Raw genomic sequence first — 27,057 nt, forward strand, 5'->3', positions numbered from 1 at the left:
ATAATATATAAATATGTTCCAGTTCATTCGGTGGAGCTCTGCAGAAGTATAATAATAAATAAATATGTTCCAGTTCATTCAGTGGAGCTCTGCAGAAGTATAATAATATATAAATATGTTCCAGTTCATTCGGTGGAGCTCTGCAGAAGTATAATAATATATAAATATGTTCCAGTTCATTCGGTGGAGCTCTGCAGAAGTATAATAATATATAAATATGTTCCAGTTCATTCAGTGGAGCTCTGCAGAAGTATAATAATAAATAAATATGTTCCAGTTCATTAGGTGGAGCTCTGCAGAAGTATAATAAATAATAAATAAATATGTTCCAGTTCATTCGGTGGAGCTCTGCAGAAGTATAATAATAATAAATAAATATGTTCCAGTTCATTAGGTGGAGCTCTGCAGAAGTATAATAATAATAAATAAATATGTTCCAGTTCATTTGGTGGAGCTCTGCAGAAGTATAATAATAAATAAATATGTTCCAGTTCATTCAGTGGAGCTCTGCAGAAGTATAATAATAATAAATAAATATGTTCCAGTTCATTCAGTGGAGGCTCTGCAGAAGTATAATAATAAATACATATGTTCCAGTTCATTCGGTTGGAGCTCTGCAGAAGTATAATAATAAATAAATATGTTCCAGTTCATTCGGTGGAGCTCTGCAGAAGTATAATAATAAATAAATATGTTCCAGTTCATTCGGTGGAGCTCTGCAGAAGTATAATAATAAATAAATATGTTCCAGTTCATTCAGTGGAGCTCTGCAGAAGTATAATAATAAATAAATATGTTCCAGTTCATTCAGTGGAGCTCTGCAGAAGTATAATAATAAATAAATATGTTCCAGTTCATTCGGTGGAGCTCTGCAGAAGTATAATAATAAATAAATATGTTCCAGTTCATTCGGTGGAGACTCTGCAGAAGTATAATAATAAATAAATATGTTCCAGTTCATTAGGTGGAGCTCTGCAGAAGTATAATAATAAATACATATGTTCCAGTTCATTCGGTTGGAGCTCTGCAGAAGTATAATAATAAATAAATATGTTCCAGTTCATTCGGTGGAGCTCTGCAGAAGTATAATAATAAATAAATATGTTCCAGTTCATTCGGTGGAGCTCTGCAGAAGTATAATAATAAATAAATATGTTCCAGTTCATTCAGTGGAGCTCTGCAGAAGTATAATAATAAATAAATATGTTCCAGTTCATTCAGTGGAGCTCTGCAGAAGTATAATAATAAATAAATATGTTCCAGTTCATTCGGTGGAGCTCTGCAGAAGTATAATAATAAATAAATATGTTCCAGTTCATTCGGTGGAGACTCTGCAGAAGTATAATAATAAATAAATATGTTCCAGTTCATTCGGTGGAGCTCTGCAGAAGTATAATAATAAATAAATATGTTCCAGTTCATTCAGTGGAGCTCTGCAGAAGTATAATAATAAATAAATATGTTCCAGTTCATTCGGTGGAGCTCTGCAGAAGTATAATAATAAATAAATATGTTCCAGTTCATTCGGTGGAGACTCTGCAGAAGTATAATAATAAATAAATATGTTCCAGTTCATTCGGTGGAGCTCTGCAGAAGTATAATAATAAATAAATATGTTCCAGTTCATTCGGTGGAGACTCTGCAGAAGTATAATAATAAATAAATATGTTCCAGTTCATTCGGTGGAGCTCTGCAGAAGTATAATAATAAATAAATATGTTCCAGTTCATTCAGTGGAGCTCTGCAGAAGTATAATAATAATAAATATGTTCCAGTTCATTCAGTGGAGGCTCTGCAGAAGTATAATAATAAATAAATATGTTCCAGTTCATTCAGTGGAGCTCTGCAGAAGTATAATAATAAATAAATATGTTCCAGTTCATTCAGTGGAGCTCTGCAGAAGTATAATAATAAATAAATATGTTCCAGTTCATTCGGTGGAGCTCTGCAGAAGTATAATAATAAATAAATATGTTCCAGTTCATTAGGTGGAGCTCTGCAGAAGTATAATAATAAATAAATATGTTCCAGTTCATTCAGTGGAGCTCTGCAGAAGTATAATAATAAATAAATATGTTCCAGTTCATTCGGTGGAGCTCTGCAGAAGTATAATAATAAATAAATATGTTCCAGTTCATTCGGTGGAGCTCTGCAGAAGTATAATAATAAATAAATATGTTCCAGTTCATTCAGTGGAGCTCTGCAGAAGTATAATAATAAATAAATATGTTACAGTTCATTAGGTGGAGCTCTGCAGAAGTATAATAATAAATAAATATGTTCCAGTTCATTCAGTGGAGCTCTGCAGAAGTATAATAATAAATAAATATGTTCCAGTTCATTCGGTGGAGCTCTGCAGAAGTATAATAATAAATAAATATGTTCCAGTTCATTCGGTGGAGCTCTGCAGAAGTATAATAATAAATAAATATGTTCCAGTTCATTCGGTGGAGCTCTGCTGAAGTATAATAATAAATAAATATGTTCCAGTTCATTCGGTTAAAGCTCTGCTGAAGTATAATAATAAATAAATATGTTCCAGTTCATTCAGTGGAGCTCTGCAGAAGTATAATAATAAATAAATATGTTCCAGTTCATTCGGTGGAGCTCTGCAGAAGTATAATAATAAATAAATATGTTCCAGTTCATTCGGTGGAGCTCTGCAGAAGTATAATAATAAATAAATATGTTCCAGTTCATTCGGTTAAAGCTCTGCTGAAGTATAATAATAAATAAATATGTTCCAGTTCATTCAGTGGAGCTCTGCAGAAGTATAATAATAAATAAATATGTTCCAGTTCATTCGGTGGAGCTCTGCAGAAGTATAATAATAAATAAATGTGTTCCAGTTCATTCGGTGGAGCTCTGCAGAAGTATAATAATAAATAAATATGTTCCAGTTCATTCGGTGGAGCTCTGCAGAAGTATAATAATAAATAAATATGTTCCAGTTCATTAGGTGGAGCTCTGCAGAAGTATAATAATAAATAAATATGTTCCAGTTCATTCGGTGGAGCTCTGCAGAAGTATAATAATAAATAAATATGTTCCAGTTCATTCAGTGGAGCTCTGCAGAAGTATAATAATAAATAAATATGTTCCAGTTCATTCGGTTAAAGCTCTGCAGAAGTATAATAATAATAAATATGTTCCAGTTCATTCAGTGGAGCTCTGCAGAAGTATAATAAATAATACATAAATATGTTCCAGTTCATTCGGTGGAGCTCTGCAGAAGTATAATAATAAATAAATATGTTCCAGTTCATTCGGTGGAGCTCTGCAGAAGTATAATAATAAATAAATATGTTCCAGTTCATTCAGTGGAGCTCTGCAGAAGTATAATAATAAATAAATATGTTCCAGTTCATTAGGTGGAGCTCTGCAGAAGTATAATAATAAATAAATATGTTCCAGTTCATTAGGTGGAGCTCTGCAGAAGTATAATAATAAATAAATATGTTCCAGTTCATTCAGTGGAGCTCTGCAGAAGTATAATAATAAATAAATATGTTCCAGTTCATTCGGTGGAGCTCTGCAGAAGTATAATAATAAATAAATATGTTCCAGTTCATTCAGTGGAGCTCTGCTGAAGTATAATAATAAATAAATATGTTCCAGTTCATTCGGTGGAGCTCTGCAGAAGTATAATAATAAATAAATATGTTCCATTTCATTCGGTGAAGCTCTGCAGAAGTATAATAATAAATAAATATGTTCCAGTTCATTCAGTGGAGCTCTGCAGAAGTATAATAATACATAAATATGTTCCAGTTCATTCGGTGGAGACTCTGCAGAAGTATAATAATAAATAAATATGTTCCAGTTCATTCAGTGGAGCTCTGCAGAAGTATAATAATACATAAATATGTTCCAGTTCATTAGGTGGAGCTCTGCAGAAGTATAATAATAAATAAATATGTTCCAGTTCATTCAGTGGAGCTCTGCTGAAGTATAATAATAAATAAATATGTTCCAGTTCATTCGGTGGAGCTCTGCAGAAGTATAATAATAAATAAATATGTTCCATTTCATTCGGTGAAGCTCTGCAGAAGTATAATAATAAATAAATATGTTCCAGTTCATTCAGTGGAGCTCTGCAGAAGTATAATAATACATAAATATGTTCCAGTTCATTCGGTGGAGCTCTGCAGAAGTATAATAATAAATAAATATGTTCCAGTTCATTCAGTGGAGCTCTGCAGAAGTATAATAATAAATAAATATGTTCCAGTTCATTCAGTGGAGCTCTGCAGAAGTATAATAATAAATAAATATGTTCCAGTTCATTCAGTGGAGCTCTGCAGAAGTATAATAATAAATAAATATGTTCCAGTTCATTCGGTGGAGCTCTGCAGAAGTATAATAATAATAAATAAATATGTTCCAGTTCATTCAGTGGAGACTCTGCTGAAGTATAATAATAAATAAATATGTTCCAGTTCATTAGGTGGAGCTCTGCAGAAGTATAATAATAAATAAATATGTTCCAGTTCATTCGGTGGAGCTCTGCAGAAGTATAATAATAAATAAATATGTTCCAGTTCATTCGGTGGAGCTCTGCAGAAGTATAATAATAAATAAATATGTTCCAGTTCATTCGGTGGAGCTCTGCAGAAGTATAATAATAAATAAATATGTTCCAGTTCATTCAGTGGAGCTCTGCAGAAGTATAATAATAAATAAATATGTTCCAGTTCATTCGGTGGAGCTCTGCAGAAGTATAATAATAAATAAATATGTTCCAGTTCATTCGGTGGAGACTCTGCAGAAGTATAATAATAAATAAATATGTTCCAGTTCATTCGGTGGAGCTCTGCAGAAGTATAACAATAAATAAATATGTTCCAGTTCATTCGGTGGAGCTCTGCAGAAGTATAATAATAAATAAATATGTTCCAGTTCATTCAGTGGAGCTCTGCAGAAGTATAATAATAAATAAATATGTTCCAGTTCATTCAGTGGAGCTCTGCAGAAGTATAATAATAAATAAATATGTTCCAGTTCATTCAGTGGAGGCTCTGCAGAAGTATAATAATAAATAAATATGTTCCAGTTCATTCGGTGGAGCTCTGCAGAAGTATAATAATAAATAAATATGTTCCAGTTCATTCGGTGGAGCTCTGCAGAAGTATAATAATAAATAAATATGTTCCAGTTCATTCAGTGGAGCTCTACAGAAGTATAATAATAAATAAATATGTTCCAGTTCATTCAGTGGAGCTCTGCAGAAGTATAATAATAAATAAATATGTTCCAGTTCATTCAGTGGAGCTCTGCAGAAGTATAATAATAAATAAATATGTTCCAGTTCATTAGGTGGAGCTCTGCAGAAGTATAATAATAAATAAATATGTTCCAGTTCATTCGGTGGAGCTCTGCAGAAGTATAATAATAAATAAATATGTTCCAGTTCATTCAGTGGAGCTCTGCAGAAGTATAATAATAAATAAATATGTTCCAGTTCATTCAGTGGAGGCTTTGCAGAAGTATAATAATAAATAAATATGTTCCAGTTCATTCAGTGGAGCTCTGCAGAAGTATAATAATAATAAATAAATATGTTCCAGTTCATTCGGTGGAGCTCTGCAGAAGTATAATAATAAATAAATATGTTCCAGTTCATTCAGTGGAGCTCTGCAGAAGTATAATAATAAATAATAAATATGTTCCAGTTCATTCAGTGGAGCTCTGCAGAAGTATAATAATAAATAAATATGTTCCAGTTCATTCGGTTAAAGCTCTGCAGAAGTATAATAATAAATAAATATGTTCCAGTTCATTCAGTGGAGCTCTACAGAAGTATAATAATAAATAAATATGTTCCAGTTCATTCGGTGGAGCTCTGCAGAAGTATAATAATAATAAATATGTTCCAGTTCATTCGGTGGAGCTCTGCAGAAGTATAATAATAAATAAATATGTTCCAGTTCATTCGGTGGAGCTCTGCAGAAGTATAATAATAAATAATAAATATGTTCCAGTTCATTAGGTGGAGCTCTGCAGAAGTATAATAATAAATAAATATGTTCCAGTTCATTCAGTGGAGCTCTGCAGAAGTATAATAATAAATAAATATGTTCCAGTTCATTCGGTGGAGCTCTGCAGAAGTATAATAATAAATAAATATGTTCCAGTTCATTCAGTGGAGCTCTGCAGAAGTATAATAATAAATAAATATGTTCCAGTTCATTCAGTGGAGCTCTGCAGAAGTATAATAATAAATAAATATGTTCCAGTTCATTCGGTGGAGCTCTGCAGAAGTATAATAATAAATAAATATGTTCCAGTTCATTCGGTGGAGCTCTGCAGAAGTATAATAATAAATAAATATGTTCCAGTTCATTCGGTGGAGCTCTGCAGAAGTATAATAATACATAAATATGTTCCAGTTCATTCGGTGGAGCTCTGCAGAAGTATAATAATAAATAAATATGTTCCAGTTCATTCGGTGGAGCTCTGCAGAAGTATAATAATAAATAAATATGTTCCAGTTCATTCGGTGGAGCTCTGCAGAAGTATAATAATAAATAAATATGTTCCAGTTCATTCGGTGAAGCTCTGCAGAAGTAATTGAAAGAGGGAAAAGGGAATGCAAAACAAGAGTTATGCGAGCGGAAGTCATTTCTGCAGACCCACATCATCATTAATAATTTTAGACTACAACATCATCATTTCAGTGCTGTTTGTTGGGTGGGAAATTAGTTTTTTCCACAAATTAATGCCCTATTTTCACGGGTGGAAAGTACATTTACTCAAGTAGTTACTTGGTTGTTTACATTTTAAACCCATTTTGACCTGATTCTAAAAATGTCTTCTACATCCTGACAGTTTTCTGAAAAAGCTATGTTTCTATGTCAGTCGTTCTTCGATTTTTCAAAAATAGCAGACCTACAAGCTCGTAGTGCGCCACTCGGTGGCACGCTATGAGCTTGTAGATCTGCTATTTTGTAATAGCTAAAGGGGTTCCCTCCCAAAATGGGTTAAGTCAAAATATAAGTAAAACATCTGAATACGTTTTACCATGTCTGTGTCGCTTCTGACGAAAAAACAAAACTACCCAGAGTCCATTCATTGGAAAATTAATGGACTCTGAAAATAGCCAACAGCCTTGGACGTCTCCGTCCGACAGCGAGAATCTGTACAAATGCATTGTACCTCTCTGTGTCCTGTTTCATTCTCTGACAGAGAATAAACAGCATTATATAATGCTCTCCAGACAGTGGCCTTGTGGTTAGAGTGTCCGCCCTGAAACTGGGAGGTCGGGGTTCGATCGGGGTTCGATAACGTGTGTGACAAATCGTATGACTTTGACTGTGTCTCTCCCCGCACCTCATAGATACCAGAGAGACTGGGAGAGACTGAATGGATGGCTGTCGGAGGCCCACTCCCGGCTGGAGACTCTGTCAGTAGAAGTTGACGCCGGCACTACCCGGAATCAGGAACATATTCCCAGCTGTGTCATTCAGCTCTTGGTAAGAAGCAGAGAGAGAGAGAGAGCAGTTGATGACTGCGGTCGGTCATACAGGGGGAGACTCTGTGCAGTGTGATGATGAATGATGGCGCTGAAATACAGTAACCCAACCAAAGTGCTTTCTTGGATAAGTAAAAGGCGGTGAGAGATAGATATATTATGCTGTGTAATATGAAATGACACAATACTGGAACATAGTTAAATGCACGCACACCGGCAATGACATGAGCAAGCTGTTCGAAATTAATTACTGACGCGCTCGATGCAACAGATGATTGCCAATTTCTGTGTCTGAGGATTTTTTTACAGACTGTTTTGTCTCATTTCAACCTGATGCTCTTTCACAAAGTGTTTCACAACGGTGGAAATCCCTCAAGATGCTTCAGTACGTACGTGTGTGTGTGTGTGTGTGTGTGTGTGTGTGTGTGTGTGTGTGTGTGTGTGTGTGTGTGTGTGTGTGTGCGTGCGTGTCCTCCCATCATGATGAAAAAACGAATTATTGAAGTCGACAGGGCTCTGCTCAGGGTGAAACCTGTGAAGGTCATATCTCAAATCGTTATGTAACGTCTGTGCTGTCTGTGTTCCTGCAGGATTTCTCTATGGAGGTGGAGGCCAGGTCGGCCCAGAAGACATCTGTAACCAGGGCAGGTACTCGTCTGAACAAAGCCAACGGTTCTGAGATAAGCAACCGCCTGGCCCTGATGGAGCTCAGCTGGGCCGAGCTCCTATCGGGCCGGTCCAAAGCCCTGGACAAACAGCAGCAGGTACACCATGAAGCAATCATAGAATCCTCATCATACACTGTTCATTTAACTCCAGTAGAGGGAAAATAATGTATTCTGCAAATATCGCATATCAGAGTGAAAATTGCCTGGTCTTAACCCATTTTGGGCGGATATACAAGCTCATAGCGCGCCACCGAGTGGCGCGCTACGAGCTTGTAGGTCTGCTATTTTTGAAAAATCATAAAAATGTGGCGCAAATCTTTGAATATATAATATATATAAAATTTGCGCCACACACAAAAAATATTATTATTCTTTCAAAGTGAATGTTTTTATCTCGGGTCTAAATGGGTTAATAATCCTATCATGAGGACTAATAATATGTGGTGTATTTTCCACACCACATTAACTGATTAAACTACTGAAAGAGCTCTCTAGTGACTAAATAGCAAACTGTAGAAGAGTACCAAGGCATCAAAGCCTCAAACGATCGGATGAAGAAGCACGCAGGCAGAGAGATGAACTGAAGTGTTGAATCGACCATTTATTGCAACCGAGACCAAAAAACAGCAGAGCTTCCCGCGGCCCATGAGTGGGCCGTGGAGCACACAGCAGACTGACCGTGGTCAGCCTGCCAAGCAAGACTTACTAAAACATTGCATTTACAGACATTTTATACAGTTCACATCAAACAGTTGAGTTCTGGGAGGGGTTGGGATTTAACATAGTCTGAAACTTAACCAAGTGGTCTTCTCGTTAAAACAATAGTGTGCTAAATTTCTCCCACACCTGGCAGAGCCAGGTTACTTGACTATGCGTGATTGCTTTCAGACTTGCAGTCAGACAGACGCCAACATTTGTTCACAGACATGTATGATATAGTAGGCTATAGAATTATTGCCCAGATACGACAGATGCAACTTAAAAAATATATATTGCTGCAAGTTTAATATTAATGGGACCGTACAAAGCATCATCCTACTATAAATGCGCCACGTCTCTGCGTGCGTGCGTGTGTGCGTGTGCGTGTGTAATGCACGTAACTCGAGAACCGTTTCACTCACCGACTTCACATTCCACACCCCCCCCCCCCCCCCCCCCCACGCTGATCAACCCCGAAAAAAACTAAACACATTTCAGCAACAATCAGCCGTGCACTAGTTTCCCTGGAAACTTTCGAGTGCACTCGATATGTGAATTTAGTAACGTAAGAATTAAGTGAAAATAGTCAAATAAGAGTGTACATTTTAGGTGCAGAAGAATGATTAAAAAAATAATAATAAACCCAGCAGCAAACGGATTTTTCTTTATTCTTTAATTGTTTTACTTTGATTTAAAATAACTGTGAATTATTTTACAGGCAGGGAGCCAGTGTAAAGATCTAAGAACTGGAGCGATGTGTTGCACTTTCTGCATACCGTAGTCTTCTGAGCTGATGGAAACAAGCTGCTTTCTCTAGGTTCTAGGACAATAGAAAGTGGTGCAATAGGTTAACGTAGCACAGCTACAGATCAATACCGTTGATGGAAAACTTAGCGAAGCTGCACGGTTCTTTGGCTCCGTGAATGAAAATTGTTATGTGAACGCTCGATTTTCAACCATAAATGGACAGAAGAGAATCCTCTTAAGTCTTTAGTCGTGTTGAAAGTTGAAGGAAACATACCAAACGTTTCTCCGGTTCACTTTTGTTTCCCATTCATCACAAGTGATCCGAGCACATAATCTACAGCGTAGCAAATATGCATCGACGTTTGCCATGTTCGAAAAAGAGATTCCTTTTGATGTCTGACTGTTAGCTGGCTGACTTAGAAGAGGAGTATTAAAGGAGGCAATATGCGGTTAGCAGTGTGACCAGGCACAACATTAAATGGTGCATTACAATGCAGCTACAATAGTTGCATAAGGAGAAGAGACTGGAGCAGCAGAGTCATGATGAAGACCGCAAGGTCGAAACGTTAGTCGTTTTGTATACTCAGCACCTAAATAAAAGGCTCTAAATGTCCGTGCTGCTCCAGTCTCTTCTCCTTATGCAACTTTGATGTCCCTGCACCTGTGAAGCACCGGATCAGCCGTTTCAGGCTTGAGGCGCGTTGGTAGACTCCCTTTCTAGCAGCTACAATAGTGTTACGTGCTTACACCATTGATGGCAATTGGATGATTTGATGATTTTGTGACAAAAATGTTTTTTGCAAAAGGCAGGGCAATGTGAAAATGGTGGGATATATATAGTCCTCAGCCTAGTAGGAAAGTCTGTGAAAGATTTCACGTAAATTGCACGCTGCTTTCATGATTTCAGGCTTTTTGTTCAAAAAGGGCCAATCCTGTCAACTTTGAAAGCCAATGTTAGCCAATTAGGATGGAATATGAAATATATTTTTGGACAGAATCTGGAGGAGTAATATAAAAAAAAAGTTTTTCAAAAGTCGGCCTCCTGGTGGCGCTATAACAGGCCGTTCTGTGACACAGTCATCCACGGACACAGTCATAACGGACGGAGTGCAAAACATACTCTCTCCCCATGCCTTCGGCCTGGTGGAGACAATAAAACATACTCTCTCCCCATGCCTTTGGTCTGGTGGAGACAATAAAACATACTCTCTCCCCATGCCTTCGGCCTGGTGGAAACAATAAAACATACTCTCTCCCCGTGCCTTCGGTCTGGTGGAGACAATAAAACATACTCTCTCCCCGTGCCTTTGGTCTGGTGGAGACAATAAAACATACTCTCTCCCCATGCCTTCGGCCTGGCGGAGACAATAAAACATACTCTCTCCCCATGCCTTCGGCCTGGCGGAGACAATAAAACATACTCTCTCCCCATGCCTTCGACCTGGTGGAGACAATAAAACATACTCTCTCCCCATGCCTTCGGCCTGGTGGAGACAATAAAACATATTCTCTCCCCATGCCTTCAGCCTGGTGGAAACAATAAAACATACTCTCTCCCCATGCCTTCGGCCTGGTGGAGAAAATAAAACATACTCTCTCCCCATGCCTTCGGCCTGGCGGAGACAATAAAACATACTCTCTCCCCATGCCTTCGGCCTGGCGGAGACAATAAAACATACTCTCTCCCCATGCCTTCGGCCTGGTGGAGACAACTAAACATACTCTCTCCCCATGCCTTCGGCCTGGTGGAGACAATAAAACATACTCTCTCCCCATGCCTTCGGCCTGGTGGAGACAACAAAACATACTCTCTCCCCATGCCTTCGGCCTGGTGGAAGGCAGCACTGATACATGTGACATAATGGTATCTTTTCAAATATACATTTTAGAACATAATATTTATACTGTACATGTATCTATCTGTACATCAGCTGTTGCTGGCGAGCTGGCCTCCCGTGGGGCTGTTGTCTGAGCTAGAGTCCTGGCTGAAGAAGCTGAGCGCCATGTTGAAACGGGAGAGAGAGACGGTCCTTGAAGCCAGAGATGCCGAGGGGTTGTTCCAGAGCCTGCAGCGCTGCCAGGTGATCCTGTCTCCACTGCCCGTTGAACTGTTTGCTCCATCACTCCTCTGCTTTTATGATCCAATAATGTACTTTCATTCAAAGGCTTTTCTTCCATGACGTTTTTTAATGGCCACATAACTTCTTAAAGTAATTTGGATGAGGGTTGGATGATTGCATCTTTAACCCATTTTGGGCGGCAACCCCTTTTTGGTGTTTTTTAGCTATTGAAGAATAGCAGATCTACAAGCTCGAAGCGCGGCACCGAGTGCCACGCTTCGAGCTTGTAGATCTGCTATTTATTTTTTTTATCGTAAAAATTTGTCGCAAATCTTTGAATATATATTCTTTCCGAGCGAACGTTTTTAACTCAAAGCTTTGCTTCTGAGGGGTTCCTGGAAGAACATATTTTCAGATGGGGGTCGGTGGCCAATTATATATCATTTTTGGGGTCCTTGACATGAAATATTGAGCACCAAATTTCGACGTCAGGCCTAAATGGGTTAAATGTTATCTAATTTTAATACAACTTAATCCTCCTCTTAGCACTGTGGCTAAATTCCTACACGATTCTCGTTTGGAACGTTGATACACTCAGTATTTTGCAGTTATCCGTCTATAAACTATATAAACTATAAACATTAAGAAACATGGTAGCATTGCACGGGCCGTTTTGCATCCCATGGCTGTATGCGCAATTTCGGGTCGTAAACAATTCTCTACATAATTGTGGGTTGGTGTGAGGACACCATTTAAGCAGATTTTAAGTATCATATTATGGTTGGCTAATTTAGCCTAGTTCCCATATTCGTCTCTGTTTTTTTACCATGGGTCCAATGAATCTCCTTCACAATGGGCATACAGTTTTATGTGGGAACCCCTTTTGGTGTTAGCATTATGTTCTGCTTTAGCTATTGAAAAATAGCAGATCTACAAGCTCATAGCGCGCCACAGAGTGGCGCGCTACGAGCTTGTAGGTCTGCTGTTTTTGAAAAATCGAAGAACGGCCTGGGCCGTGGCTCAGCGGTCCAGGCACCTTGGCTGGTAATCCAGTCTGGCAGTGTGCCACGGGTTCGACTCCCGATCCCGACGGCCTTTACTGCATGTCTTCCCCCCCTATCTCTCTCCCCATTTCCTGTCAGCCTACTGTCTGTCCCTCCATAAAATAAAGGCCAAAGCCACAAAAAAAAAAAACATAATAAAAATCGAAGAACAACTGACATAGTAAACATAGCTTTTTCAGAAAACTGTTATTTTCATTTTCAAACAGACATTTTTAGAATCTGATCTCAGGTCAAAAGGGGTTATTGTATGTAGGCAGATGGAAATACTGTGATATCAGAGCTCACCCATGCTGCAGGCAGCCTAACGTGTTTTGTGCTAGATTTAGTAACTATTTGTTAAAGCTGCAGATTGTGTCTTTTCTTTCTGAAGGAGATGAAGGCAGGCATGGCCAACGGGCAGCTTGTTCTGGAGTACCTGTGCCAGTGTGGACCTCAGATGGCGCTAGTAGACGGCATTAACACCGAACGCACACGTTATGCCGAGCGCCTGGGAGACCTCCACTTGTGCTGGCAGAACTTACAAGCTGAGCTGGACTGCCAGGTCAGCTACTCGCAAAATACAATTATAGTTACTACTCGACTACTATAGTTACAATGGTACATTCATCTTTGGTTAGCTGAGCTGGACGGCCAGGTCAGCTACTCGCAAAATACAATTATAGTTACTAGTACTCGACTACTACCCTTTTTTTGTCAGTAAAAAAAAAAACAGTTTGTGTTTTTTGGAGTAGCTTTGGGATATTTAATTTGCTGCTAGAAATTATAATATTCATCATCATCATAATCATACTAAATTAAAAAAAATCACACCCGTGTGAACTGAGTGGTGCAACTCCGCCCTCCCCCACCTCCCTCTCTCTCTCTCTCTCTCTCTCTCTCTCTCACACATTAGCAGGCAACATTGCAACACTATCCCTCTCTCCGTTTCTGGCGCCCCCTACTGGTACCCTATAATCATATACTGGTGCTCATGACCACATGGGTACATAGGTGTACATGCTGGTGGTAGGAGTGGTTGCACCACTCAATAATCTTAAGCCTGTTGCCACTGCACAGACCGAACTGAAATGATTTATTTAAATTGACTGTCTCTCATATACGTTCTTATCTTGACTCATTTTTTATTACGCACTTTAATTACATTTGCATGCATTCTATTAATGTATTATGCAGATTCGCTATACACTGTCTCCTCCCCTGGCCTCTGTTTTATGATCTAATTCTCTTATCGATAACTGCATTGATGAGCCTGCACAATTAAATAATTTCACCCGTCTTACTTTACTCGTAATGTGATGTGACAAAAAGAGGAGAAGGAGAAAAACTTATTTTTTTCCTTTTTTTCAAAATGAGTTTATAGCACAGGCAGACTCTTCACATACTAGAGCATGTCTGAAATAAGTGTCAGAGCTGAAATCGACATGTAAATATGAAATTATGTAGCTAGGTGTAATGTTAGAGACCACAGAAGTGAACCTTTTAAGCCTGTTCAACTCGCTGTTTTCTGCCAGACATTACTCTATAAGCCATATCTCCAAAAACTGGTAGGTCAAACTGAACAACCAATAATATGTCAATTTGAAGCTATCCCTGCTTTCATATGACATGAAAAAAGGAAAATTCAAAAAAATCCAATGGCAGTCCCTCAGTCAAATGTAGTCACATCTGTTCCAAACTTTAACTCCATGTGAACGTCTTGTCTCCAGACCCGCGCGGTGGAACAGACGCGTCACACGGTCACCGACAGAGAGAGGAGGCTGACGCGTCTCCGTGGCTGGGTGACGCGGGAGACGGAGAGGCTGAACAAATGCCGCCGTCCTGTCAGTCAAACTCTGGCTCACAAGGCCCTGCAGGAGTGGGAGGTACAGCATATTGTTTTTGTGTGTGTGTGTGTGTGTGTGTGTTTGCGTCTGTGTGTTTGCGTGTGTGTTTGTGCGTGCGTGCGCCCTCCCACTGTTGCGCTATGCTAAGCTGTATTGTGTGTGATTTCTCCCAGGCTAATGAGCAGAGAGCCAGGGAGGTGGCCGCGGCGTTGCAGGCGTTGCACGCCACCCGTGTGGGGGTCCAAGGGGAGGGGAGCGGGGAGGGGGAGCACCACCCCGGTGACGCTGCCTTCACCAAGCAGACGGAGGGCGTCAGTCTGGCCTGCAGCACTCTGCAGCAGGAGGTAACCCACTCTTTACGTCTATAGGGGAGATACAGTATTTGTTGCTGTCCGGAGGAAACCTCATAACTAGCACTGATTTTATTCCATAAATCTGTGCTATTGAACACCCTTTACGTCTGTGTGTTGTTTCGAAAATATTGACCCAATGGAAAGTAAAAAAACGCATTGGACAAAACCTCTAAACTCCATTGGACCCTCAAACTGTCTGCTAAAACAGCTAACTCCACCACCTCTCTCCTTAATTCTCATGCAAGTAATTGACAATATCTAAAGTCACAACACCAACTTTGATGAGGCAGTATTGCATTGTTTTATTAATTTCCTTAAAACGTATATTTTTAATTTCCTGAAAAATTAACATTTTGGAGTTATGAGGTTTCCTCCGGACAGCAGAGATATGAGACGTAGGGCCTCTTGCACCACTGTTGTTTATTTGGTGGATTTACATAGACCGTAATGCTTAGCGGCTCTCCATGATAATGCTATGTCTTCCAGAACTTACGGTCGCAACAAGAATAACACTTTTTTTTGGGCAATAAACACACCTTTCTTGCAATGCAATCCTAATAAAGCTAAACTACAACATGGCTCAGAGACTACCGTACTGCTGCTAAGGATTATGATCTGTGTAAAAACACCTAAGAGGGTATGTGCATTCATAAAATGAACATAATTATCGAGTGGCAATCTTTTATTGCAATCAGATAGGACTTTTCTGTTTGGATGTATGGGTTGTTAACCCATTCTGACCGGGCACCCATTTTGGTGTTAGCATCATGTCGTGCTTTAGCTATTGAAAAATAGCAGATCTACAAGCTCATATCGCGCCACCGAGTGGCGCGATACGAGCTTGTAGGTCTGCTATTTTTGAAAAAAATCGAAGAATGACTGACATTTTTTTAATCTGATCTCAGGTCAGAATGGGTTAATCAGACCAGTGTGTGTCCAGTGGAAACCTTGTATGAATCTGATCTCAGGTCAGAATGGGTCAAGGCCAGAAAGTAGTTTTTTTGCCACTCAGTAGGCATTCCCGCATAACGTCCGGCTATGATGATGATGTCACACGCATACCCTCTATAGAATGAGACGTTTTGCTTTCAAGGTGATTTGCAACTGGTCTTTAAGACAACATCTGATGTTTGTGATGAGTCGTTCATTGTGTTTGTCTGTTGTCTGGACTGGAGATGCAGTAGCTTATGCTACTGCCATAGGAAAAGGCAAGACCACAGTAGCACCCCAAAAGTCATCACCTGGTAGAGACTCTACGAAACATTGGACTATTGAGAGTAGCAGGCTTAGCTGTTAACGCCTATCAACGGGAAGAGTGACGTACAGAAAACCATTTGTATTTATAAATAAGAAGTAGAGATGCTATTTGGAGACATCATGCCGTTTTTGTCCTGGCGCTTTACAGATGGAGGTTTTGCGACCAGCTCTCCAGCGCACCCTAGAGGCATGGAGTGGTTTTGACCACGAGCTGAGTGAAGTCCTCCGCCACACCACCAGGGTGCGCTGCACTCTGCAGCATCGATGCTCTAGTCTGTTCTCACACGAGCAGGCAGTGGCATACGTAGAGCAACTTCAGGTGAGTACCATAATTATTATAGAATATTGTCATCCTTTCTCGCTCTGTATGCTTAAGAGTCAGAGGCATGTACAGTGTGTGGGGGATTGTCACGGAATGGCTTTCTGGTATCTGTCGCCACCAAATTAGAAGCAGACAATTAATTGTCTAGACTAGAATGTGACAATGTGCCTGTAGCAATTCATTTGTATGATTGGTCCCTGTAGCAATTAATCTGTCCATTCACTAGAAGACGGGGCACTAATTGGAAACAGTAATTAGAAAGGGTGTCCACTGACCTTCGGTTATGAAGTGTATGCTCACAGTATACTGTATGACACAGTAAGAGGACTGTACTGATCGGTATTAAAACAATACAATAAAACATACATAAAAATATGAGGGGAAAGTGCCAGGTTGAGGCAAGAAGCCCTTACGGCCTTATACGAGGCCTCTACCTATATGTACTGTAACATTATAATAACATTTATTATTATTATTATTACTTATACGAGGCCTCTACCTATATGTACTGTAACATTATAATAACATTTATTATTATTATTATTACTTATACGAGGCCTCTACCTATATCTACTGTAACATATAATAACATTTAGAACCTCATTTTCAACAAGGAATAATAGCATTTCCAAAAACAATGATTTGTGTGAATGTGGGAAGTGAGTACGCTGGCGTCGACTGTTCGCCGATTCACCTCCAAATGTATGAATGAATGAACAATTTGGAAAGCGCTTTGAGCACCTGGAAAAGCACTATTAAAAATGCAATTCATTATTATTATTGAAAACGTGGTTATCTAGGGGCGACCTGATTAGAGAAAAGAGAAGGAAAAAAAAGGGGAAAAAAAGTATTTCATAGAAAAATTACCATGAATGTATAATGATAAAGGTGCTGTACTGAGTCTGACAGGACATATTTAATTTTATGCTTCCTGTCCTAAAATGAGACTGTAAAAAGGCCGTTTATGTATTCTGCACCATTGGCCTGGAATAGATTGCCGAGTGGCTTAATAAGAAGAAAACTTAACAAATTAATCTTGTTAAATGTCCAAATCAAATGGATTGGAATTGAAGAGGTGCCTCCGGTAGAGGCTTCATGTTATTATGTATAAGTAGAAAACGTTCTCCTCGGAGCACAGCTCTCTCCACCAGCCCAGGAACGTTCGTTATGGACGTGCGTTGTTTGGTAATGATCATACTGTAGAAGTAGCAGTTCATTATAGCCAATAGGCAAATACCTACAGTAGCTGGAACAGGACTTGTAGTGTTGAGTTGTACATGTTTTATTATGTCAGGATCACAAAGAAAAACATTATGTGTTTCACATAATGTTGGTCCCCCATCACACAAATCAGTACCCACTACTGTATCTCTACAGTCATGTGATCAACACGGATCTGTCCGATTATCCATATTCCATCCCGATTGGCTAAGATTGCCTTCCAAAGTTTAACTTTGACAAAAAAAAAATCTGATCCATTTGAAGTGAGTGGTGCTGTGCTGTGCTGTGCTGTACTGTACTGTACTGTACTTTACTGTACTGTACTAGCCCTCCCTGGCCTGTGTGTGTCTGTGTGTTAGACAAAATGGTGGTGAACAAACGCTATAACGCTATTTCCGTGCTCGGACAGACAGACCCAGGGACACAGCCAGTCTAGGAGTTGTTGCACCACTCAAAATATAATAGGTGTTTTAATATTTTTATTAAGCTTTTTCAAAATAGGACAGACAGATACGAAATAAAAAAGACAAAAAAAAGGAAAAGAAAGAAAAGAACAGGGCATGATTGCATTCTGAATTACATTACATTAAATTACACTGCTAGATTGTGTAGAGTAGACTGAGGACATGCAACTAAATGCTGAGGTTCAATGTGACATTTGATTAGATTGTGTAGAGTAGAGGACATGCAACTAAATGCTGAGGTTCAATGTGACATTTGATTAGATTGTGTAGAGTGGAGGACATGCAACTACATGCTGAGGGTCAATGTGACATTTGATTAGATTGTGTAGAGTGGAGGACATGCAACTACATGCTGAGGGTCAATGTGACATCTGCGCAAGGTGATCTAGAAATGGCTGCCATATAACATCAAACTTATTTGAGTTGTCCATCATGTCATAGCGAATTTTCTCCATATGTAATATACAAGTAAGTTCCGTTAACCAGGTCTTGAAATGACTGAGGTACTTCATCTGATATCCAGAGTCTTAGAATTACTTTTTTTGCAATTACCATACCATACATCATTGTATTTTGTGCAGAGACATTGTGATTTGACAGTATTTAATATAATATTAATATAATAAAATATGTTTTATGTCCACAGCAAGTCCAGGAGAAGGCTAGTGAAGGGGAGGAGCTCTGTGCTGCTGTGGACCAATCGTATCAGCGTCTGCGGAGCACAGTCGATCCTGGCACCGCCCAGCTGCTGAATAAGCGAATGGAAGGGGAGAAAACACGGTATATATACATGACAACGTTTAGATTTCTAAACATAGTTTAGAATGTATGTTTATCTAAATATGAATCTATCTACTGTCTGTGCTGTATTTGCGTGTATGTATTTACTATTTCATGTCATGAAGTATCAGAATTCATAATTGACGTACAAAAAGCAGTGGTGGAAAAACATTTTCAAATGTTTGACTTAAGTAAAAGTATCAATACTGCAATATAAAAATACATAATAAAGGTTTTCAAATGTATGACAATCTTTTGAAAATACTGTAGCAGATCTACAAGCTCACAATGCGTCGCGATGCGACACAATGTGAGCTTGTAGATCGGCTAATTTCAAGTGGCCCAAATGCATAAATGGCTGAAGTGTTTAATGTATGTTCTGTAATAATAATGATCAAAGTAAAGTTTTCAAATTAATGTAAATATTTGTCTCTGAGATGTAGTGGAGTAGAAGCAAAAGTACTGGAAATCGGAAACACACAAGTAAAGTACTGTACAAATGCCTCAAAATTGTACTTACTGTAAGTACAGTACTTAAAGGTTTCATGACATTCATTTTTATAACCTCAATTACACCCACACAACCTGAACTTTGAACATTCAGTGGATTCTCTGTGGTGTGGGGTTTTCTCTGTGTGTTCTGGAGCCTTTTGAGCTGCAATGAAACCAGGCAAACAGGCCTCAACGGTGACTGGCAAATCCCTATGTCATACTGTACTGTATATGGGATTTATTCCTATGTCATACTGACTGTATATGGGATTTATGGACTCAACAGAGCACTTGTTTGAGCCAGAAAACCCCAGACCACAGAAAATCTACTGAATGTTAAAAGTTCAGATTTTTTTTTTGGTGCAATTGAGCTCAGAAACCTAAAAAAAAGGAACAAGAAAAATTACAAAAACTTTTTTTTAATGTCACTAGCATGACTGAGAGGTCATTTTGACCTATTTTTTTTAGATTTTGAAGTTGATTATCTTTGCCCATGAAGCTTTCAGAAGGTTCCCCAGAGAAAATAGTAATCCTGGTCTCTAAACTGCCTCCCCCTGGCCAGCCTGGGGCTCCTGATGGAGGGGAAAGGAACTGGTTGGAATAACGTGTTCCTTCCACGTGCTACGTCCAACCAGGGAAACTCCCCCCTGTCAGGTGAAAAGGAGCAACTTGGACACTCAGGCATGAAGGAAGCATGAGTTCAAGTCCGTTGCTCTCCCCTTGTCCCCCATATATGGGGACTAGGTTGGTGGAGGGTGTGTAGAGCTCAGGATCACATTAGATGATTGACACAGGGGTGAAAAATGGGTTACAAAATCGTGGGATAAAAAACAAGAACAGTGAAGAAAAGAACAATGACCATGACTGTATGATAAAGGTGCTGCAAGTCTGACATTTTTATGCTTTCTGTCCTAAATGCCAGAGACTGTAAAAAGGACGTTTATGTATTCTGCACCATTGGCCTGGAATAGATTGCTGAGTGGCTTAATAATAAGAAAACTTAACAAATTAATCTTGTTAAATGTCCAAATCAAATGGATGTGTTGCGCCTCCCTCCCTCTAGGTGGAGCTAACATGTGTTGTGCCTCCCTCCCTCTAGGTGGAGCTAACATGTGTTGTGCCTCCCTCCCTGTAGGTGGAGCTAACATGTGTTGCGCCTCCCTCCCTGTAGGTGGAGCTAACATGTGTTGTGCCTCCCTCCCTGTAGGTGGAGCTAACATGTGTTGCGCCTCCCTCCCTGTAGGTGGAGCTAACATGTGTTGCGCCTCCCTCCCTGTAGGTGGAGCTAACATGTGTTGTGCCTCCCTCCCTGTAGGTGGAGCTAACATGTGTTGTGCCTCCCTCCCTGTAGGTGGAGCTAACATGTGTTGCGCTTCCCTCCCTGTAGGTGGAGCTAACATGTGTTGCGCCTCCCTCCCTGTAGGTGGAGCTAACATGTGTTGTGCCTCCCTCCCTGTAGGTGGAGCTAACATGTGTTGTGCCTCCCTCCCTGTAGGTGGAGCTAACATGTGTTGCGCCTCCCTCCCTGTAGGTGGAGCTAACATGTGTTGTGCCTCCCTCCCTGTAGGTGGAGCTAACATGTGTTGCGCCTCCCTCCCTGTAGGTGGAGCTAACATGTGTTGTGCCTCCCTCCCTGTAGGTGGAGCAGCGCTCAGCCTAACATGTGTTGTGCCTCCCTCCCTCTAGGTGGCGCAGCGTGGTGCAGGAGGTGAACCAGGAGCTCCTGAGGGCCCAGGATGTGCTCTCCCTCTGGAGCCGGTACGTCCAGCTCTCCGACCACTGCTCCCTGCGCCTGCAGCAGCTACGCAGTCAGTGGGAGGAGGGGCTGCAGGCGACCCCCCAAACACCACAATGTGACGTGCAGTCAGAGCTGGACGCAGTGGAGGTGAGTTCACCCATTCTGACCCGAGATCAGATTCTAAAAATGTCTTCTACATCCTGACAGTTTTCTGAAAAAAGCTATGTTTCTATGTCAGTCGTTCTTCGCTTTTTCAAAAATGGCAGACCTACAAGCTCGTAGCGCGCCACTCGGTGGCGCGCTATGAGCTTGTAGATCTGCTATTTTTCAATAGCTAAAGCATAACATAATGCTAACACCAAAAGGGGTTCCCGCCCCAAAATGGGTTCAGTTTTTGTGGATTCTTACTGAGCGAGGCCCCCTTTTCCACCGGTTGGGAACCGGTTCAGTTCAGTTAGCCAGAGCTCCACAATTGGAACGTTAATTATGAATTGAGTGGGCAAAACTATACAAATTGTTTGTAGGATCAATATAAGTAAATGAATATATGATAACTTTCGACAGTAGTAGCTTTTTCATATTTTCAATTCAGTAATTTCAGTCAGACAACTCTTGTGAGTGAACGTAACTTTGGGAAAGTGTCATAGTAGCTTAATTGTTTACAACTGAAACGGACTTCCTGTGCACTAACTTCCTCTTCAAAATAAGAGCCACATTGTAATGATTAGTCAACAGTAGTTTTATTTCTAAGTCTACTTAGAGGAAATTACATCATTACACATTTGAGTTCCTTTTGAATGCCTGTCAGATTTCTCTACATGCGCAGAAAAAAAACATATCTAATGCGCAAGATATGTCCATTAATTAAGATTCGAGTGCCAAACCCTAACGACCTATATACGTTATAGATGGTAGCATGGATGTAGGCTAGAACTATAGAGACTGCTTTGTTGTTATATTATTCACATTCAGACGTGAGATCTTAAACATTGGATCAGCTCTTACGACTAACCATGTTGCTGAAGTGTTTGCTGTGTTTGTCCGAGCACCTTGAAATAGACGGACTTCGGAGTGCTGGCTATTTCTTTCTTACTATGAGATTCAGGTGTCAAGCTGAGGGAATGATTCATATATACAGTTTATGATGGCCTGTCCTACATACAGTACATTCAATGACCCAGTTCTCAAAGTAGACTTCAGATTTCATTCATTCTTACTTTCCTCGTACCCACCATTATTAGGATGGCAGTCCATTTCAGAGTAATCTAATGGACTGTATGGCTTGAATCACACATTTCCATCTCTCTCGCTTTCTCTCTCTCACTCACTCTCACACACACACACACACGCACACACACACACACTCACACACACACACACACACACACACACACACACACACACAAACGCACGCCGGAAATGCTCTAAATAATCTTTTTCGTCTGAGAAAGGACTGTAGGAACAGAGGATTCAGACTCCAGGTAGCACTCAGCAGGAAGAGAGAGATAAAATGAATCAGCAGTGGTTTGTGCACAGCTTCATTTGTCCAAACCCAAGATGACTAAGACACATCTTTATTTCAGCATAATGACTAAGACACACACGTGACACGTCTTTATTTCAGCATAATGAGACCGAAATGGATTTGACGTCAGCGCGTAAACAAGCTCTCCCTGTGCAGCTGCGTTATTTTCTGTCTGCACATTTCAGCAGCACTTATAAACAAAACATACCTAAAGCAATAACACTTTTAATTAACACCACATCATTTTGTTGTTCCTTAAAATATTAAATCAGAGGAGATGTTGGATTGTACTACATGCAGTATGTCTTTCTTTGTCAAAAACAACTTTTTCCTTTCCTTTTTCCTTGATTGTCTTTAAATTAACCCATTTTGGGCTGGAAACCCCTTTTGGTGTTTTAATCATTATGTTATAATTTAGCTATTGAAAAATAGCAGATCTACAAGCTCATAGCACGCCACCGCGCTATGAGCGGTGGCGCGGTCAGGTACTTATCTAAACTAAGCAGTGGTTCAGGGGTCCGGTTTAGGTGAAGTTAAATCTTCATAATAATTATGTCACAGGATGTAAATATGAAAACACATTTTTTTGTCAATAGCTTGTAGGTCTGCTTTTTTTGAAAAAATGTGGCGCAAATGTTTGAATATATATTCTTTCAGAGTGAATGTTTTTAACTCGGGTCTAAATGGCTTAAGTGCAGAGGGACTGTAAGTGCGTCAGTCATGATGTGGGGGAGTAAATATTCACTAGTACATGTTTCCACTGTGCAGACTCTTTCCACAGTGGAGTCAAGGACATACAGTATGTCACACAGCCAGTATCTCAGTTGTACTTCTTTGCTCATGGTCAAGTTTTTCTATTGTCACTTATGGAAATACAGCTGTGACAACACTTTTTCCAAGCAGCATTCCCTTTTTTGTCAGAAATTGCAGGACGGCATCGAGGATTTACAAATCAGCGCGGGAAATATGTCCGCGACGTCCGAGCTTCTCATTGGACAGCTGGAACCCCTGCCTGCCAATGTCATCCAATCAAAGACCAGACTGCTGTCACGTGACATCATGCTACTTGGACAAACACTGTTGGGGAAAAAGGCTCATCTTCAGGTGAGGAAGTAGATTTAAATGTACGTCACATTTTGTATGAATCGATGAAGATGTAAAAAACAAATAAGAATGCGATGATGCCACGTTGACCTTATGATTCAAATATCACCGTACGGTACTACATGATTCTTAACCCATTCTGACCTGAGATCAGATTCACACAAGGTTTCCACTGGACACACACTGGTCTGATTAACCCATTCTGACCTGAGATCAGATTCTAAAAATGTCAGTCGTTCTTCGATTTTTCAAAAAATAGCAGACCTACAAGCTCGTATCGCGCCACTCGGTGGCGTGATATGAGCTTGTAGATCTGCTATTTTTCAATAGCTAAAGCATAACATGATGCCAACACCAAAATGGGTGCCCGGTCAGAATGGGTTAAAGATTCAAATGATAAACAAGTGTATTATTTTTATTCAGAGATATTCATTTCAATAATTTATTCTTGCATTTTGAACAGGAGACAAACATTTCGGCTATCCAGCCTTCATCAGTGTCATCACACTGAATAAATGAATACATGATTGAAATGCAGTCTTGGTGTATGCGACCCATTACCGTTATTTATCTGATATGATCTGAGCGGACAACGCACCTAAAGTCAGAGCGCGGCGGTCACATGAAGAGTCATTTATTCCGAAATATTGTCATGTGTTCATGAGTGTTACTTATGGGGGCAGTAAACAAAAGTGATATTTTTTTTTATTAAAACAAAGGTTTTGTAAAAACAAATGTAATGCGTTTGTTACTGTAGGTATCTCTCCAGCTCTGTAGTAATCAGACACATTTTCAGGTGGGTTAATTTCATCATTTTAGGACCATTTATCAGCTTTGTTTCATCACTTCCAATTTCAGCTTTGAAGAGCAGGAGAGATGGGCAGAGCCCTGTTACTGAACAATCTATACCTAACCTATAGCAATGGGAACATATAGAGCTATATGCCATTTAACATTTATTTTAACCAAAATAAAAGGCAGTCACAAGGAGTGTCATTTTGGGGGTTCCTGACATGAAAAACCTAATATCTACGTACAGTATACCTGTCACAAAAGGTTCCGTATCAGTGGTGTGTTCTCTGTGTACTGTACAGGAGGACTTAGCACAGCATGAGACGTTCCGTGCTAGCTTGGAGGCACTTGAGGAGCGATCGCAGAACACACTGAACAGGCTGCCAACTGGCCTGAGTGAAAGCACCTCTGTGAAGGTGAGGCACATACTGTCTACTGTCCACACTGTCTACTGCCTACTGTACATAACCACCTCTGTGAAGGTGAGGCATATACTGTCTACTGTCTACTGTAGATACACTGTCTACTGTCTACTGTACATACTGTCTACTGCCTACTGTACATATACTGTCTACTGCCTACTGTACATAACCACCTCTGTGAAGGTGAGGCACATACTGTCTACTGCCTACTGTACATATACTGTCTACTGCCTACTGTACATAACCACCTCTGTGAAGGTGAGGCACATACTGTCTACTGTCTACTGTACACATACTGTCTACTGCCTACTGTACATAACCACCTCTGTGAAGGTGAGGCATATACTGTCTACTGCCTACTGTACACACTGTCTACTGCCTACTGTACATAACCACCTCTGTGAAGGTGAGGCATATACTGTCTACTGCTTACTGTACACACTGTCTACTGCCTACTGTACATAACCACCTCTGTGAAGGTGAGGCATATACTGTCTACTGCCTACTGTACATACACTGTCTACTGCCTACTGTACATAACCACCTCTGTGAAGGTGAGGCATACACTGTCTACTGCCTACTGTACACACTGTCTACTGTCTACTGTACATAACCACCTCTGTGAAGGTGAGGCATATACTGTCTACTGCCTACTGTACACACTGTCTACTGCCTACTGTACATAACCACCTCTGTGAAGGTGAGGCATATACTGTCTACTGCCTACTGTACACACTGTCTACTGCCTACTGTACATACACTGTCTACTGCCTACTGTACATAACCACCTCTGTGAAGGTGAGGCATATACTGCCTACTGTACACACTGTCTACTGCCTACTGTACATAACCACCTCTGTGAAGGTGAGGCATATACTGTCTACTGCCTACTGTACACACTGTCTACTGCCTACTGTACATATACTGTCTACTGCCTACTGTACATAACCACCTCTGTGAAGGTGAGGCATATACTGTCTACTGCCTACTGTACATACAATAAGGAGTAATTTAACCCATTTAGACCTGAGTTAAAAACATTCACTTTGAAAGAATATATATTCAAAGATTTGCGCCACATTTTTAAGATTTTTCAAAAATAGCAGACCTACAAGCTCGTGCTATTTTTCAATAGCTAAATTATAACATAATGTTTAAAACACCAAAAGGGGTTCCCGCCCAAAATGGGATAATGGGATTTGTGTGTGGGCGTGCATGCATGCATGCGTGATATAATTGCGTAGATATATATATATATATATATATAACCTGTATATAAATGACATATAATTTCTTTCCTTCTGCCAAATAGAAGCTTGTGTGGGAGCTGAATGACGTGCTCCTGTCCCTGGTGGATCTCAGTGTGAGGCCGACCCAGTGTGAGGCAGACAGGCTGCAGGCACTCAAGAGGGACGTTCTCAGAGGCCTGCTCCACGTGGCTCAGGCCAACAGGTAGGCTTGTTGTTTCAGGCAAAACACAGGCTCACAATAGAGCGCCGAAGTCTGACGTCAAGATCGGTAGAGGGCGCAAATCCACAGGTTCATGTACTTTTTATTTGCATTGTAATCCCCATAGGGGGGGGGGATTTTAGATCGCCTCATATAAGAACTGTGTTTGAAAAATAAACATGTCACCCCGGCCGCTTCACTCATATGGATATGAAGAATCAACTGAGAGAAAACGCTATTGTTATACTGCTGCTGAATTAGTTACATTTCCGCTAGAAGCAGACTGTATCATATATGAGTGACTGACTGTCATAAACGATACAGAGACACCTCCCTGACAATAACGCCGAGACAGCTTGTTTATTTTTGGACCACAACGCTTATAGTAGACGATATTAAGATCACCCCATGTTATTCTCCATAGAGAAATTACTTCCGTGAACCAGGGGAATCGAAGGGATGAGCGAGTTACGTCAGCACTTCGGTGCTCTATACAGAAAACAAATAGCCAGGGCTTGTTTTTGTTTTTGACAGCTGCTTGAAAAGCAGCTGGACAACATAATGTTTGTTCAACCTACCTCTACTAACGACCATAGTGGACACTAA

The 27,057-nt window shown here is 40.1% G+C and overlaps 1 protein-coding gene across 1 annotated transcript in view; it reads left to right on the forward strand.

The window, feature by feature from the left end:
- Positions 1 to 27,057, forward strand: part of LOC310876423 (nesprin-2-like) — a 203,790-nt gene that overhangs the window by 98,170 nt on the left and 78,563 nt on the right. The window contains exons 65-76 of the mRNA XM_083789954.1: positions 7,337 to 7,472; positions 8,062 to 8,235; positions 11,517 to 11,666; positions 13,080 to 13,250; positions 14,416 to 14,571; positions 14,706 to 14,876; positions 16,291 to 16,461; positions 18,796 to 18,929; positions 21,108 to 21,306; positions 23,606 to 23,788; positions 24,883 to 24,996; positions 26,315 to 26,454. Coding sequence (XP_083646080.1) covers positions 7,337 to 7,472; positions 8,062 to 8,235; positions 11,517 to 11,666; positions 13,080 to 13,250; positions 14,416 to 14,571; positions 14,706 to 14,876; positions 16,291 to 16,461; positions 18,796 to 18,929; positions 21,108 to 21,306; positions 23,606 to 23,788; positions 24,883 to 24,996; positions 26,315 to 26,454 — 1,899 coding nt within the window. The remainder of the gene's footprint in view (positions 1 to 7,336; positions 7,473 to 8,061; positions 8,236 to 11,516; positions 11,667 to 13,079; positions 13,251 to 14,415; positions 14,572 to 14,705; positions 14,877 to 16,290; positions 16,462 to 18,795; positions 18,930 to 21,107; positions 21,307 to 23,605; positions 23,789 to 24,882; positions 24,997 to 26,314; positions 26,455 to 27,057) is intronic.

Source organism: Protomyctophum parallelum, assembly GCF_964188405.1.
Source record: "Protomyctophum parallelum genome assembly, chromosome: 19".
Taxonomy (NCBI): Eukaryota; Metazoa; Chordata; class Actinopteri; order Myctophiformes; family Myctophidae; genus Protomyctophum; species Protomyctophum parallelum.